The 17,789-nt window shown below is 33.3% G+C and overlaps 2 protein-coding genes across 3 annotated transcripts in view; one reads left to right on the top strand and one right to left on the bottom strand.

The window, feature by feature from the left end:
- Window positions 1-17,789, bottom strand: part of CCDC171 (coiled-coil domain containing 171) — a 335,855-nt gene that overhangs the window by 130,693 nt on the left and 187,373 nt on the right. The gene's annotated exons all lie outside the window — the stretch shown is intronic.
- Window positions 7,278-7,957, top strand: LOC126002562 (60S ribosomal protein L13a-like). Its single transcript, XM_049769390.1, has one exon. The coding sequence runs from the start codon at window positions 7,293-7,295 to the stop codon at window positions 7,902-7,904; it is 612 nt and encodes a 203-aa protein (XP_049625347.1). The 5' UTR covers window positions 7,278-7,292; the 3' UTR covers window positions 7,905-7,957.

Genomic DNA, 17,789 nt, shown 5'->3' with positions numbered 1-17,789 from the left:
TTAAGCTTTTAAGAAAAAAACTAAGACTACACAACCAGCAGTTAAACATAAATCTTGAATTCTTTTTTCCAATAGGACTAATATATTTAAAACAATAAATGCCAATTCACTTGTTCAATAACATAACTAGAGAGATACATCTTGAAGGCTACTTAAGATATTGTCTCCAGTTTTGTCCAGATTGAAACTACTGAGTCTAATTTGAGAGAAATCATGATCTTGGAATAACTAAAAATACACTTTCTACTTTTCAGCAATTCTAGTACATTCTTTCAAATATAACACTCAGAGAATTAAATGTCTATTATTAATTTACATATTGCTTCCCTTGGTTTTCATGTTCATCTCTATGGAGCAACAAAAAAACTCACCAAACTCTCCAAACACTAAAACTATTTTATAGGTTCTAAAAAGGAAATGACAAAAACAAAATGAAATAGATCATTTTCCTAGTGTGAAAATGAAGAATTTTAAAACAGAATAATCACAGCTATATAACTTAAAGAGTTCTCATTTTAAATATTTGTGGATAATCATAATTGAATCCATATGTTAGAGGCCCGTTTATGGAAATGTATGCAAACAGAAAGACATAAAAAGCTATTTAGTTATATGTATTTTCACCAATATACACCTTTTTTCTTGATGACAAAATTAAATCTTTAAAAATCCTAACACAGATTTAAAGAAAGAAAAAGCTATCCATATGCATCTCTATCATTTGTAACACACACACACACACACACACACACATATATATATATATATATATATAATTTTAAGTTTAGCATTTATTTTCCTGTTCAAATTTATCTAATTAAAACCCATGATAAACTTTATAGACTCTAATATTTTCAACGAAATAATGGAAACCAAGAGGGTGTGCCTCTAGGCAGCAAGACAACAATGATAAGCAGCAGGTTAGCCACTAATTTCTCAACCAGGGTAGATTGTGAAAGTGTGATGTTCTGATATCCAAGAAACTGTTCAGGAGAGAATAGGATAAATCAAGTTTAATAACTCTGCTCCTAATTGTTCCCCCAATGCTCAACTCTAATTACTTGGAGAACTCTCCTGACTGTCACCTGATATTAAGTTGTTGGAGGCTGAGCCTGGAACAGCGAGATAATCAATAAACATTTAGTGGGGAGAAGAATGAAGATCCTGTTAAGCAGTGGGAACCTGCAGCACCCAAAGCCCTTCTGCTCATGAGAAAACCTATGGGACAGCCATAGTGATTGCAAAGCAATAATCCACAGCACTGTTTTTAGGCCTTGAGGCCTTTCGGCAACAGTACATTTGAGGAAAAAAGGTTAACTCGGTCACCCTAATTACAGCCCATTTTCACATACTTCATATATAAGCGAAGACAAGCCAATTAGGTAGAAAGGAAGATAAGGGAAGTTTTATTTGTATACTAATTAAACCCCTGATGAAATTAAAGGAAAAACATACAGCTCTGTAATTGTGTCTGAGAAAGGTCACTTCGGGTTCAGTTATCAGAACAGCACAGCCTTGAGATATTTCACTTAATCCACAATACAGCCCTCATTTTGTACTCAGGTCTTAATATTTACACACAAAAAAAATCAAAGCCTGATACTGCATTTATCTTTAAATGTGTTGTAAAAATTTTAACTGTTAAAAGTTACTGCTAATATGATTTATAATTCTTTTTTACAAGAAAAAATATTCCACTTCTCCAAGAAACAATGCCACAAAATAATTTATTTAAAAAATCCAAGTTTTCACTTTGAACCAGAAATATTTAAAAGCAAATTTTTACCCCCAAACCCCTAAATTAATGGATTTCCAAAGCTATTCTGCCAGACTTCATTGTATTTCATTTTAGAAGAGATTTTAGAAAAAGTATTTGTTTGGTATTGTATTTGTATTGTATTTTATTTTTTAAAACAGGCATATCTCACTTTCACAAACACTTCTTACATAGGGAAAAAAACACTGATTTCACTTAATTCCTCTAATAAGATATTCTAAATCTACTTGCTTTCCTAAAAATGGCTATGATAAAAAAGTTTAGTAATATAAGATATGGTAGGTGTGAGTATTCAAAAAAATATTTTGTCTTTTAATCTGTAGTTTCTGAAAATTTCATAATAAATCTTTACTATTGAATCATAATACAAATTTTAAAGCCATATATTATTAAGCCTTAAATATTTAAGGCTAAAATTTTTCAAATAAGTTGTGAGTATAAATTAAAACTCTATTATATCTATGAAAACATGATGTGCCATAAACATATTTTATAAATAGCAGTACTGAGATATAATTCACCCTTTTAAAGTATAAAATTCAATCGTTTTTAGTATATTCATGATTTTTCTATCATTACCAGTAGCAATCTTTTATAAAGAACTGTCCTCTTTAAAAAGAAAATTTCAAATTGAGTGTAGCCACTTATACCCAATGTGTTTCAATATTTCAATGAAAATGAATTTTAGCTAAATATGATTTACAAAGTCTGTATTTTATTTAGAAACAAATTTCATAATTCTGAATATTTTATATAAAATGTGAACCAGTACAAATCAATGTTATCTTAAAGCATTATGTAACTCTTCAACTAATATTTCTGGATGTGAACGGAATCATCCAACACAGTTATTTCTCATAGGTAAAGGAGTGCTGTAGACATTAGGCCAGCTAGGAAGACCAAGCCCCAGGGGATAGCACTTTTATAGATTTTTCTTTTGTCTAATGGGAAATATCTATGGATCTGCATTCCTACAGTCTAAAAGCTAATGGCATATTCAATTTGATATAAAAAGTCAGTCATACAAAATAAAAAGGCAATTCAATTGCCACAGATGTTACAAAGAATGAAGCCCATATTTTTTTAAGTTTGTGAGAGAGTATTAACGTTTTATCTTAATACTCCTGACTAATTTTGAATAAACATTCCCAGGTTGCAATCCATATTTGAGGGCACCTCATCTGAGGGGCACTAAATTTAATGTTGAAGTAGGAAGCAGCACTGCTTTTACCCTATTATTACAATGTGACAACTATAAAATCATATAAATCATAAACTGAGTCAATGCTGGGCAAAAAGAATAACACAGGTTCCTGCAGAAAAAAAAGATTAAAATAGAATAACTACCAAGTTTACAATAGACTCAGGTACATAAGTCTGGGATGAAAACAAAGAATAACCTATTTTCTAAACAGCTCAAAAATCTAAATAAGCTATTAGAGAATTTACAATAAACAATAGTAAAGATGCTTAACATGATAAAAATCAATATGTGAGCATAGACCTTTGTATTTATATTTTAAATGAATAACTTAAATACAGAGTTCTATTGTTTTGTTAAGTTCCTTCAGGTACTTTTATTATTATTTAAATAATAATCCTATGAAGAAAGTAGGTGAGATATTTATAAATTAAAGGTTAAAGTCAAATAACTTATCCATTATGGGGATTGTATAAATGACAAACCTAGCTACTAGCATGCATATATCTAGTGAAATAATAGATGTGAAAGTGTTCTATAAGCCATAAAAGATAAATTAATGAAATACAATTCTATAGGTACTGTTATTGCCCCATAGTCTACTTTATATCCCACATTATGTAGCCATGTCTGAGTTTAAATACATCATTCTTATACACATATACATATACTTACTGTATGCATTAATAATTTTTAAGAATTATTGTTCTACCACCCTTAAAATAATAAAATAGAGAATAATATGCCAGATGATAAATGAGTCACAAAATATGCAGCAAATAAGCAATAAAATCTACCTTTCTAATTTCAGGTATATTGTTAGATTTTTGTTGTTCGCATCTTTCTATTCATTAGTATTGCATTTGTACATATTCCTTTGAAAATATTCTCCAAAATTTCATTAATATAAAGAAAAACAACTCTTCCCAGTAAAGTAAATGAAGCTAACAATAGTAAAATATAGAAAGAAATAGAACATCAAAAATAGTTCAAAATATATTATTGTTTGTTATAACCTCACACATATACCACAAAATTTTGATAAGTGTACAGCAATAATGAAGTAAAATGTGAGAAAAATACTTAAAAACACTTTAAATGTGTGAGGTGATAAAACGGAGAATCATGAGATTTTCAATTGGAAAACACTAACAATAACACAACAAACATGTAGTAGCTATATTTATAGTGACACATAGCATGTAAGAAATGATATGGAAACAATTTGGGGGGCAGTTGTTTGTTTTTTGGTTTTTTTTGCTTTTGGGGCCACACCTGGTGATGCTCAGGGGTTACTCCGGGCTATGCGCTCAGAAATCTCTCCTGGCTTGGGGGACCATATGGATGCCATGGTATTGAACCACGGTCTGTCCAAGGTTAGTGCGTACAAGCAAATGCCCTATTGCCTACGCCACTGCTCCAGCCCCTGGAAGCAATGTTTTATAAGAGTATAAAATAAGTTGCATTTGGTTGCACTCTAGTCCTTAAAAGACAGCTTAATGTAATTAATGATTCTCATGGTGCTGCAAAAATAAAAGCAGCTCTTCATGTGACCTCTCAGTTCTCCCTGAAAACACCAAAGAAACACAAAATGAGCAAATACATGTGTTCTTCTGTTGGTCTTTACAGCTACAGGCAATTTCTGAGCACAGAGCCAGGAGTAACTCTGGAGCACTGCCAGGCATGGCCCCAAAAGCAAAAACAAAACAAAAACAATTGATATTGTTGTATACCTAATATCAAAATTAAATATATGTATTACTAAATATATCTCAATATTTACTAAAGATATCTCATTTCATTATTGTCCTGAAATATTTTACTAAAGAGAATCTGAAGGTCAAATATAAATTAGAAAAATAAACAAGTTCAGTAAACTTAATGTAAGTAAACAAAGTCTGTGAGTTATGAGTATACTCATCAAATAAATTTTTCTATTTAAATTTTTCCATTGATTTTTATCTTAATTTAATAAATTAAAGTCACAAGAAGAAAATTTTGAACAGCAAATATAGACTTTCACTAAGTGGAGAGGTCCATTAGACACTTGACATTTGACCCTGTTCCTGTATAACATTTTGAATAATTCTATCATATTTAACTATTCAATAAGTGTTTGCTAATAAAAATTAACTCCCTCCTGAGGGGGCCAGAGAAATAATACAGAGTTAGTACAGCTTGCCATTCCTGTGACCAACCCAGGTGTGATCCCTAGTATGATGCTAATGATCCCCTGAGTTCACCAGGAGTGATTTCTGAGAGCAGAATTAGGAATAACCCCTGAAAACCACTAGGTATGACTCCAAACAAACAACAACAAAAAAAAAAGCAATAAAAAAAGGATTCCCCTCCCAAGTTCAGTCTAATGGGTAAAGAAGAGCTTGAGTGGTAACTGAGCCAAATCAGTACCTTCAGAGCGTTTACTCATTTCTTTTTTCTTTTATTTTTAAGGTTTGTATTTTTGAAAATATATCTTTATTTAAGCACCATGATCTCCAATATATTTGTAGTGTGTTTCGGTCATAAAATGGACACACCCCCATTCACCAGTGCAACTTTCACACCAACAATGTCCCTCCCATTTCTCTCCTCCCCTACCCCCTGACTGTCTTCAAGACAGTCATTCTATATCTATCACTCACTACCATTGTCACAATAATTGTTAGTGTAGTTATTTTTCAAACTGTACTCACCACTCTTCATATCATAGGCTGGTCCTTTTGGTCCTCATCTCTATTGTTTCTGGATATTATTACCATACTGTCTCTTATTTTTATTAAATCCCAGAGATGAGTAAGACTAATCTGTGTCTGTCTCTATCCCTCTGACTTATTTCATTCAGCATAATAGTCTCCATGTCCATATATAGGCAAATTTCATGACTTTATCTTTCCTAACAACTACAGAGTATTCCATTGTGTGTATATATACCACCATTACATTAGCCACTGTTGCAAGACACCTGGGTCACTTATAGATTCTGGCTATTGTAAATAGAGCTGCAATGAATAGAGGCATGCATTTTTGTATTGTGTTTTTCTGTTCCTAGGATATATCTCCAGGAGTGGTATTACTAGATCATATGGAAGCACAACTTCCAGGGGTTTTTTGAGGACCATCCATATTGTTTTCCAAAAATGTTGAACTAGATGGCATTCCCACCAGCAGTGAATGAGAGTTCCTTTCTCCCATCTCCCTTCCAGCACTGACTATTCTAATTCTTTGTGATGTATGCCAACTCTGTGGTATGAGATGATACCTCATCTGGAAGATGTTTTGATTTGACCTTTATGCATGGTGTTAGATGGAGGTCTAACTTTACTTTTTTGAATGTGGCTGATCGATTGTTCCAATACCACTTGTTGAAGAGGATTTCCTTGTTCTATTTTGCATGTTGCCCCTTTTTCAAAGATTAATATATATCTAGGGAACTTTCTCTGAATACTCAAGTCTATTCCATTGATCTGAGGGTCTGTCTCTATTCTAATACCATGCTTTTTAATGACTATTGCTTTGTAATACAATTTAAAGTTGGGAAAAGTGATGCCTCCCAAACAGAGTTTTGTAGATTTCTTTGTATATGTCCTTCACCTCTTTAGTTATATAGCTCAAGGCCATAATGGACTGATAGTTTTTTCCACTCGGCTTTAAAAAACAATGAAGTTTTTCTTTTAAAAGTCAGGAACAACAGTACTCACTTTTTCCAGAGACCTTAAAATTTGGCTGCCTACTTACTATAATTTCTAATTCCAAATTATTTATTATTGAATTTCCATATATCACATTATGACAAATCCATGTAATCACAACATTGTATCATAATCAGTTCTTGTGGTTTTGTTTGGGTGATTTGGGAAGGTTGGATGTCTGTAATTAAACCTATGGTCTCATGCATGCAAGAAATGTACTCAACTATTGAGATACACCTCAAAATATTCCAATTTAGAGACTGTAGAAATAGTACAGCAGGTAAGGCATTTTTCCTTCATGTGGCAAAGCCACATTCAATCGCCACCATCCCACATTCAATCGCCACCATCCCATATTGCTCCCTTCAGCACCACTAGTAGTGTAGAGTCATGTATAACTTGTGAGCATCACCAGGTGTGGTCCATAATCAAATACTTCTGTTAAGTAGATCATAGCTACTATATATATATATATATATATATATATATATATATATATATATATATATATATATATATATATATAAAATCATACATTTTAGCCAAATCTGTCATCCTTGAAGAATTGACACAATAAAACTAAATGTAAGATTATAGTAATAGTTTTCCCGGGCGGCGGCTGAAGATGGCGGAGGGGCAGGTGCTGGTGCTCGATGGCCGGGGCCATCTCCTGGGCCGCTTGGCGGCCATTGTGGCCAAGCAAGTGCTGCTGGGCCGAAAGGTGGTGGTTGTGCGCTGTGAGGGCATCAACATTTCTGGCAATTTCTACAGGAATAAATTGAAGTACCTGGCTTTTCTTCGGAAACGAATGAACACCAACCCCTCCCGGGGTCCCTACCACTTCCGGGCCCCCAGCCGCATCTTTTGGCTGACTGTGCGAGACATGCTCCCGCATAAGACCAAGCACGGACAGGCTACCTTGGACCGCCTCAAAGTGTTCGACGGGATCCCACCGCCCTACGACAAGAAAAAGGGCATGGTGGTCCCTGCTGCACTCAAGGTGGTGCGCCTGAAGCCCACCCGAAAGTTTGCCTACCTGGGGCACCTGGCCCATGAGGTTGGCTGGAAGTACCAGGCCGTGACAGCCACCCTGAAGGAGAAAAGGAAGGAGAAGGCTAAGATGCACTACCGCAAGATAAAGCAGCTCATGAGGCTACGGAAACAGGCAGAAAAGAATGTGGAAAACAAAATCAGCAAATTCACAGAGGTCCTCAAGACCCATGGACCCTTGGTCTGAGCCCAATAAACGTGTTTGTTCATTCCAAAAAAAAAAAAAAAAAAGATTATAGTAATAAAGAGTTAATAATAGTAAATTTTGTTTCTTGATCAATGATATGAAAGGAGGTGTCGGAGTGACAGCACAGAGTAGGTCATTTGCCTTGCACATGGCTGACCCAGGACAGACCTGGGTTCGATCCCCAACATCCTCTATGGTCCCCCTGAGCCAGGAGCAATTTCTGAGCAAGAGCCAGGAGTAACCCCTGAGCATTACTGGGTGTGGCCCCAAAACCAATATATATATATATATATATATATATATATATATATATATATATATAGATATAGTTATATATAGTTATATATATAGTTGTATATATAAAAGAAGAGTTGCATTTTTCACTCAAAATAATATCATTAAAATTACTATTAAGGAGATGATAAGAAATAGGAAAAGGGAAAGAAATGAAAGAAAGGCCAACAATTCAAATACAGTATTTCTGGTGCTGGAGCTATTCAAAATCATAAACATGTACCTGCAGCAAGACTAATAGATGATACAAAAAAAGCAAGCTTTAACTACAACCAAACCTACTATATCCCCTCGCTGACCTCATTTCCTACATCTCTGATTCTACAAACACTCTAAAAGGATATAAAAGTAAGTGATATCCTGCATTTAAAAATGTACTTTCGAACTTAGTACTTTCAAATTTAATGCTAACTTACTCCTCATCTAGGGATCTCCTTCTCCTGTCTCCTCTTCTTTCAAACACACCTTTATACCTTCTAAAAATCTACTTTGATTAAACTTAATCATAAAATATAAAGCAATCTCTTCATTTGGTATTAAACTGAAAAAATGGCAACATATTCCAAGACTGAAGAATCAGCAGTTTTAGATTTAGAGTATGCTATCTCTAGGTTTCACCTACCACAAGAAAATTTAAATAAATAAGAATTACTATCATCAGATGTTAAAATAGACTGAAACATCTTATTGAAACTTAAATATAGGAGTCAGTAATAGTACAAGGATATAGCACTTGCCTTGCACATAACCAACCCAGGTTCAATCTAGGCAGCCCATATGGTTCCCTGAGCTTCTACAGGAGTGATATCTAAGTAGATCCTGAGCACCACTCGAAATGGCCCCAAACAAACAAACAAAAACAAAACAAAAAACCCATAAAGGTATTAATCAGTCTTTCCCTAATGACTTCAAATATTCCCTTATATTTCCTAAGTATGCAAGAATAGTTTGGACAATAAAAAGATTTTACAATTATCATAAAACCAATTAAAAAAACTCAACATAAGGATGATCTCTACTATATATGTTCATTCAATATACATTTATTGTAGGCCAGGCCAAAGCTATAAATAAAAATAATTGTTGGCACTTCCTGAATAGCCTATGCCCCCAAATTAGCACTTTATAGCAACTCTACAAGTACCAGCATTATTCCTATTTTATCTAAAAAGAAAACTGAGACACATAATTCAAATAAGTTACCTAAATACCAGAGTTCAAAACCAGGTAGGATAATGTGCATAGTACATAAATATAATGAATATACTCCTACTGTAAATGATCCTTTTTTTGTTATTGTTTTTGGGTCACGCCTGGCAGTGCTCAGGGGTTATTCCTGGCTCTACACTTAGGAATCTCTCCTGGCAGGCTCGGAGGGACCGTGTGGGATGCCGGGATTCGAAACACCATTCTTCTGCATGTGAGGCAAATGCCCTACCTCCATGCTATCTCTCTAATCCCTAAATGATTCTTTTTAAAAAAGAATTTGATAAGCAACTCTGGGTCCTGAGAGGTAGTACAGAAATAATACCGCTTGAACCCTGACCACGATTTAATCTGCAGTATCCCATATGATTCCGCAAGCACCACAGGAGTGATTCCTGAGTGCAGAGGCACAAAAATTTTCAGTTATGAAGCAATTTTCTTTGATGTCTGACTCAGGAATCATATATACAAACTAAAAATGCCAAGTTAAAATAAACCTGAGATCATCCTGTCCATATTATAATTGTTCACTGACATCTTCAGTTGGGATCTAATAAAAGCTTAATAAGATTTTACCTTTGGGCATAAAGATTTAGTAGCATGTACTAGATTTTGTAAAAGATTTTAATAATTACTCTTTATAGCACATAATTTACCTTAATCAGCTAAAATTATGCCAAAAACATGTTTACACTATTCAAGCAGAACAAACATTAAATTATATAAATTCAGCATCCTACCCACATATTTCCCATTTTTACTAATAATTACATGAAATTTGAAAAATATTTGAATATAATTTTAATGACAGAGCCATGAGTAAGCATAAGTATATGATTAAAAAGAATATGGCAAGAGAATTTATTATGAGAGCCAATAATAACTGAATTCAGTGATTATTTTCTGAAAATAATTTTATTTATAATTTCTAACAAAATAACAAATTAAAAACATACTCTGTAAAAAGCAATTTACACATGCCAATGCTTTGCTTCAAATGCTACTTTCCTTGGTAAGGATGTTATGTGTGTATGTATATATACATACCAAATTAATATATCATTTTGGTTATAAGCACTTTCCATAAAATCACTATTCTTTACATTTCTGATCTCTGTATTCTTTTCTGTCCCTCAAAGAGAGATATCACCATCTAATAGTGACTATTTAAAATGCTAGGCACATGGCTTTTGGAGACTTAAATATGCTTCTTGGTGACTTTATATAATGAAAAACAGCATAATATATCAAACAATCTTTCTCTTTTTATACGAAGAAAGGTTGTACAATAATATAAATTATTCCAAATAAATTTTTAATTGCTCTTTTCAACTCTCCTAATAAACTGAGAAAAAGAGCTTCAGGTGTTAAAATGTAAATTTATTTTTTCAATTGTCAATACAGTTAAATAACTTCATTTTTCCCATAATTATATTACGTAAATTTAAATTAATATTTTTTACTTCTGCCGTAAATTAATTATTATGGCGACTGTTTCTTCCTCTTTCTTGAGGGAAAAATAACTCCTCTCCAACCAATCTCCTTCTGTCTATCAACTATTGGTAATATATTACATGCCCTATGAAAATCAGGAATATCCAGTTACTTTCTTTGATTAATAAAATGTGGCAAGAAGTAAAAAATGTCATTTCCTAACAGAAAAAAGACTGATGTCTTATACAGAGAACTTTACTACAAGACCAATAATCCTCAAGATAAAACAGGGGCTACTATAACATCCTTATCTATAGAAGTAAAAACCTATTTTGGATACAGTTTATTCACAATGTATTTTTATAAAGAAAATAAGACCATTACTGTCATAATGGCATCTAACTCCTAGAGTAATTTGTTATTTTATCATAACATAAGGTATCCTGTCTGATACAGCTCTATTCCCACATACAGCAATATAGTGAATTGAATTTATGCAGCTAGAATTATTTTCTAGAATTATATAGTTATTGTATCATAAGTGAATACTTTTGAAAATCAATTTCTAACATGAGTTAATATATCAGAAGATAGTAATTTAATACTGAAAGCCACAAACCACTTCATATTTAATCAGTATAAGATAAATTTATAGTTCATTTAAAAATGGCAGCAAATGTGTTGATGGTTGCCGGAGCAGATGTTGCTGTATCTTCCCACTTGAGATGTGTACTTTCATGCTTTCATGCCGGGCTGTGCACCTTGGCTCTCTCAATCTTTGGAGAAGCCTGTGTTCTCTCTTGAACAGGTTACTCTTTGTTCTCTCTTGAACAGGATACTTTTCTCAGTATCTTCCAATAAAACCTGGTTTTACTTTTAAAATAAATGGTTTGCAACACTATTTATTAAAATAAACTTACCATACAACTATTGGCTGGAGAGATAGCATGGAGGTAAAGCATTGCCTTGCATACAGAAGGACGGTGGTTCGAATCTCAGCATATCCTATATCCCATATGGTCCCCCGAGCCTGCCAAGAGCAATTTCTGAGTCTCGAACCAGGAGAGTCTCGAACCAGGAGTAACCCCTGAGCGCTGCTGAGTGTGACCCAAAATCCAATATATATGTGTATATATATATATATATATGTATATATATATATATATATTCTTCCAAGGTATTCCCTAAGTTACCATCAATATACTTTAATTTAAATTTTTCCACTAAAGAGATAAAAGTAAAAATCTAAACAGTTCCTTTTTTTACTCATTGTTTTAAGAGATTATATATATAGTTCTAATATGTGTATGTATATATACATATTGACATATAAAAATAGCTATCATAAGACCAGAGTTATCTTGAGATTGAACAGAGGATTGGGCATTTGCATTGCATGCAGCTGACCCAGGTTCAATCCTCAGCATCTCATATGGTCCCCTCAACCCACCAGAAGTGATTTCTGAGATCAGAGCCAGGATTAATCCCTGAGTACCAATGGGTGTGACCAAAAAAAAAAAAAAGAAGAAGAAGAACAACAAAAAAATTAGCTATCATTTGGTTGGAGCAATAGTATAGAGAATAGGGTACTTGTCATGTACTTGGTCAACCCAGATTTGAACCTTGGCATCCCATGTGGTCCCCTAAACACAACTAGGGGTAATTACTGAACGATGTTCCACGAGTAACTACCGAGCATCACCTGGTGCTCTAAAAATAAAACAAAACAAACAAAAAAGAAAAATAAATAAATAAAATTTGCTATCAGGGCAAATCAATAGTACAGCAAGTAGGGGCTTATCTTGCACACAATTGACCCTAGAATCTTCAATTCCTAGCATCTTATATAGCCCTCTTTAAGAAATTTAATAAATAATAACTAAATAAAAATTGCCATGATTTTCCTAATGTTCAATAAGAAAACATTATTCTTTAAAATATACCATATAAAAAATAAAATAAAATATATCGGGGCCGGGCGGTGGCGCTCGAGGTAAGGTGCCTGCCTTACCTGCGCTAGCCTAGGAGACGGACCGCGGTTCGATCCCCCGGCGTCCCATATGGTCCCCCAAGCCAGGAGCGACTTCTGAGCGCATAGCCAGGAGTAACCCCTGAGCGTCACCGGGTGTGGCCCAAAAACCAAAAAAAAAAAAAATAAAAAAAAAATAAAATATATCCTATAAAACTAGGATTAATATGGAACTATGATTTAACCATATAAAACTGATTATACATAAAAATAAAACATACTATATTTAAAGCACATAGATATAACATTATACATTTATACAAACATACAAAATATACCTTTGAGTTTTGAAAAGATATATACCAAAATTTCAACACAAATACTTTTTAGTATATTTTCAATTATTTTCTTCATAATCTATACAAAATTTATATAATAAAAATGACATTTATATAAGATCAACTTCAACCACAAAGACAGTTTACATTTATTATAGATACTTTGATTACAGTAAAAAACAATTTTCAAACAAGCTCAACAAAACCAGTGTAAAACTACAGAAGATACTAATAGCATTAAATGATAAATATATATGTATGCAAAATACAATGAACTTTAAGCATTCTTATTTATCTAATCTCTTGAAAAGATGAATTTAATCATTTTTCAAATAATACATAGTAAGGACCTCAGTGTTTCTTAACTTATTAGTCTCACCATAATACATGTCTATAGGACTCAAATCCTGTTGCATAATTTAGGTTGCCTCCTTTTAAGACTTTTAGCCATAAATTCATATAGAAACCCTAAAACCACATTCTTTACAAACAAATGATTTTCTAAATTCCAAAGGAATACAATATCTTTTTAGTACCACAGGTCAGTAAAAGTCATCCTATTTCTATCACAGATGCATTTATTTTGGTAATTACTTTATATTTAAATACTATGGTTTCAAAGTTGTTCATGATTGAGTTTTAATCATAGGATGTACACCACCATTCATTCACCAGTGCACTTTTCTTACCCCAGTTTCCAACCCCCCCCCCATCCCACTTATTTCAGTATTTCAGGGACAGGAATTTTGCTTCTCTCTCTTCTCTTCTCTCTCAGGGGTACCATAAATATCATTTATCTCTGTTCTCCATCCATTTATTGTCCAGAGTAATTATTCCCAACTATCCTGGTCCCTCCTCTGCTTAACACCACTCACACTGTCTGTGGCAAACTTCCTATCATAAACTTCCTCCTGGCCCTCATCTCTGCATATTATTACCCATATTATCTTTTTTATATATCTCCCACAAATGAGTAGGAATATTCTATGTCTATCCCTCTCCTTCTTACTCAGCATAATACTCTCAGCATCTATCCATGTATAAGCAAACTTCATGACTTCATTTTCCTTCAGCTGCATAGTATTCCACTGAGTAGATGTACTACAATTTCTTTACCCACTCATCTGCTCTTAGGTACTTGGGTTGTTTCCAGATTCTCACTATTGTAAATAGTACTGCAATAAACAGAGGAGTGCAGATGGCACTTCTATTTTGTGTTTTTTGTGCTCCTATGTTATATCCCTACAAGTGGTATTGCTGAGTCATATGAGAGTTTAATTTCTAGTTTTTTGAGGGATATCCATATGGTTTCCCAAAAAAGCTGGATCATTGGGTCAAAGTGATAGCACAGTGGTAGGGCATTTGCCTTGCAAGGGGCTGACCCAGGACTGATGTGGGTTCAATCCCCAGCATCCCATATGGCCCCCTAAGCCAGGAGCAACTTCTTAGCACAGAGCTAGGAGTAACCCCTGAATGTCACCGGGTGTGACCTCCCCCAAAAGGCAGGATCATTCTACATTTCTACCAGCTCTGAAGAAAACCCCCTTTTTCTTAGCATCCATGCTAGCACTTGTTGTTCTTGTTCTTTGTGATGTGTGCCAGTCTCTGTGGTGTGATTTGATATTTCATTGTTGTTTTGATTTGCATCTTCCTGATGATTTGTGATGTGGAGCATTTTTCATGTCCCTTTCTAATTCCAGTTTCTGGTTTCAACAATTACTAGCTCTACAATCTATAGCAACTTAAATTAAAATTTCTGAATATTGGTTTCCTCATCTGCAAATTATGAGTAATAATATTTAGTTCAATTAATTTTAAATATTAGGTAATATAATATCTGCAAAGTATTAAAAATTGTTTTGAGGCAAAAAAAAAAAATAGGGATGAGAGTGGTAACAGAGCAGGTAGGGCATTTATATTGCACATGGCTGGCCAACCTGGGTTCAATCCGTGGTATCCCATATGGTTCCCCATGCCTGATAATAATAATTTCTGAATGCAGAGCCAAAAGTAATCACTGAGCACCACTAGGTGTGGTCCAAAAAACAAAACAAAAAAATTAAAAATGAAAGGGAAAAAAACAAATGCAGAATAAATTCTAAAATTATATCAAGTCCATAATGTGAATTCATAACCAAAATATATTAAGATTAGAGTACCCCTTCTACAATTTCATACTAAACAAATCACTGAGAACCGTCATAATATTAAAAAATTTTATACTCATCTTACATAATTTCAACACATCACCAAGTTAATTATCAATTAATGTAAATTATGTAATTTCTATGTTAATAAAATTTAATTGAAAATTAATGGAGAAATTATTTAAGAAACTAAAGAGTCATTTAATACTTATAAAATCAATTTCAATCATTGTATATTTTATGTATATTTTATTTTATTAATATAAGTGAATATGATTTAAAATTTTTAAATAAATAGTTTACATATACTTTAATATTTTGATTCTCAGACTGAAATGTAACTTAAAAATGGAGTTCTTAGAGATCATATGCCAACAACAATTGAATAAATTCAAATTAGAGGAGAAAAGGTTTATACTTTGTATCATTAAATTAATACTAATGTGCCCATTAAATTTATTGGGCCCTTTCATGGTGTGTTACAACCAAAGTTTCAAAAAATAAAAATCTTTATAGACTTAAACTCCTGTGAAAAGCAAATAAATCATAGGAAAAACAAATTCTGATAAAATTATGATAAAAATAAAAGGAAATCCTTGTTAGTAAAAGCTCATTACACAAAAGCAAGACAAACAAATAGAAGAGCAAGGCAGGTACCCCACCAAATCAAAACCAAAATACACAAATACTCTCAGTATACAAGTGCCTTTAATACTGAAACAAAACCAGAAAAATAAAAAAACCCAGAAAAATATTTATATTGATAGCCAGGCTACCAGTAAAAATATTATTTCAAATATTTTAAAGCAGTTTTGTAGACCTATTGATACTTTCTTCACATTTGAAAGTAAAATTTTACTTTGTACTTAATTTAATAACATAAGCAATATCTCTCAGGAATCTGGATTTAACAATAACTCATTTTATTTATAGAAAGAAAACTTAAAGACAAATTCTAGCTCAAAACTAGAAAAATGGTATGAAAATACATGTTTAACATGCAATCAACTCATGCAATAATCTCATTTTCTTTCAAACGTCAATAAATCTTTCCTATTGCCTAAATAAAAATGTTTATTGGTATAATTACAATGTAGAAATAATACTATTAAGTCTCCAGCATAATTTAATAAAAAAGTGTCAATTGCAGTTTTAATTCTTAAAAACAAATAATCTACTGCAGTTAAAGAAATAACTACTTTGAGAACTATCATAACAATGTGAATGAATGAGGGAACTGGAAAGCCTGTGGGAGTAGGTGGGAGGAGGGTGGGGAGGAGGGAGATTTGGGACATTGGTGATGGGATTGCATTGGTGAAGGGGGGGTGTTCTTTACATGACTGAAACCCAACCACAATCATGTTTGTAATCAAGGTGTTTAAATAAAGATATTAATTAAAAAATAAAAATAATTTCAGTGTAAGGAAAAACAATTGCTAATAGATTTGAAGAAAAACATCAATAGCAACACAAGTCAATCAATGTAATATACCAATTTAACAAAAGAAAAAATAAAAACCATACAATTATATCCACAGATGCAGAGAAATCATTTGATAAGGTCCAACACCCATTCATATTAAAAACTCACAGTTTTTATTTACTTATTTAATTATTTATTTGGTTTTGGGGTCACACCTTGTGGTGCTCAGGGATTACTCCTGGCTCTACGCTTAAAAGTCACTCCTGGCAAGCTCGGGGGACCATATGGGATATGTCAGGTTTCAAACCAGTATCCATCCTGGATCACCTGCATGCAAGGCAAAAGGCTTGCCACTGTACTATCTCTCCGGCCCCCACACAGTTTTTATTTTTTGTGTGCAGTTGTTTTTCTTTTTCTTTCTTCTTTCTCTCTTCTTCTGTCTTCTTCCTTCTTTCCTCCTCTTCCTTCCTTCTTCTTTCCTCCTCCTCTTCTTCCCTCTCCTCCCCTCTCCTCCCCCCTCCTCCTCCATCTTCTCTCTCTCTCTCTCTCTCTCTCTCTCTCTCTCTCTCTCTCTCTCTCTCTCTCTCTCATGAGATATAAAGAAACATGGAAGGGGAATAAAACATGTCCAAAGGCATTTCTGAAAATGAAAACTGGTCTTCCACAAGAACCTTACTAAAAAATGGGGGGGGGGGGGTAAATAGAATTGTAGGGGAGGAACATTAGGACAATGTTAGAGGAAAACTGACACTCTGGTGGAGAGTATAGTGTGAAATAAGTATAGTGCTGGAATGATAAACCCTACATAATGATTGACTCCTAACAGTAATGTTTGAAATGCAGGCAATGACCTATAGTCTGCGGAAGAAAATTTAAAATGATCATACTGATCAATGATGATGATCCAGGGATAGATGGCCGTAAAGGATTACTAAGAAGATATCAAACTGTACACAGATTTTGTTTACTAATAGTTTGCATAAGATAAACTGATTTCTTGCATAAATTTTTATTTTCTCAATTTTAAATTTAAAAATTCCTAAATTATTATATTATAAATTTACTGTTTAATAC

Source organism: Suncus etruscus, chromosome 1, assembly GCF_024139225.1.
Source record: "Suncus etruscus isolate mSunEtr1 chromosome 1, mSunEtr1.pri.cur, whole genome shotgun sequence".
Classification (NCBI taxonomy): domain Eukaryota; kingdom Metazoa; phylum Chordata; class Mammalia; order Eulipotyphla; family Soricidae; genus Suncus; species Suncus etruscus.
The sequence above is the reverse complement of the archived record's forward strand: the minus strand, read 5'-3'. Positions and strand labels throughout refer to the sequence as shown.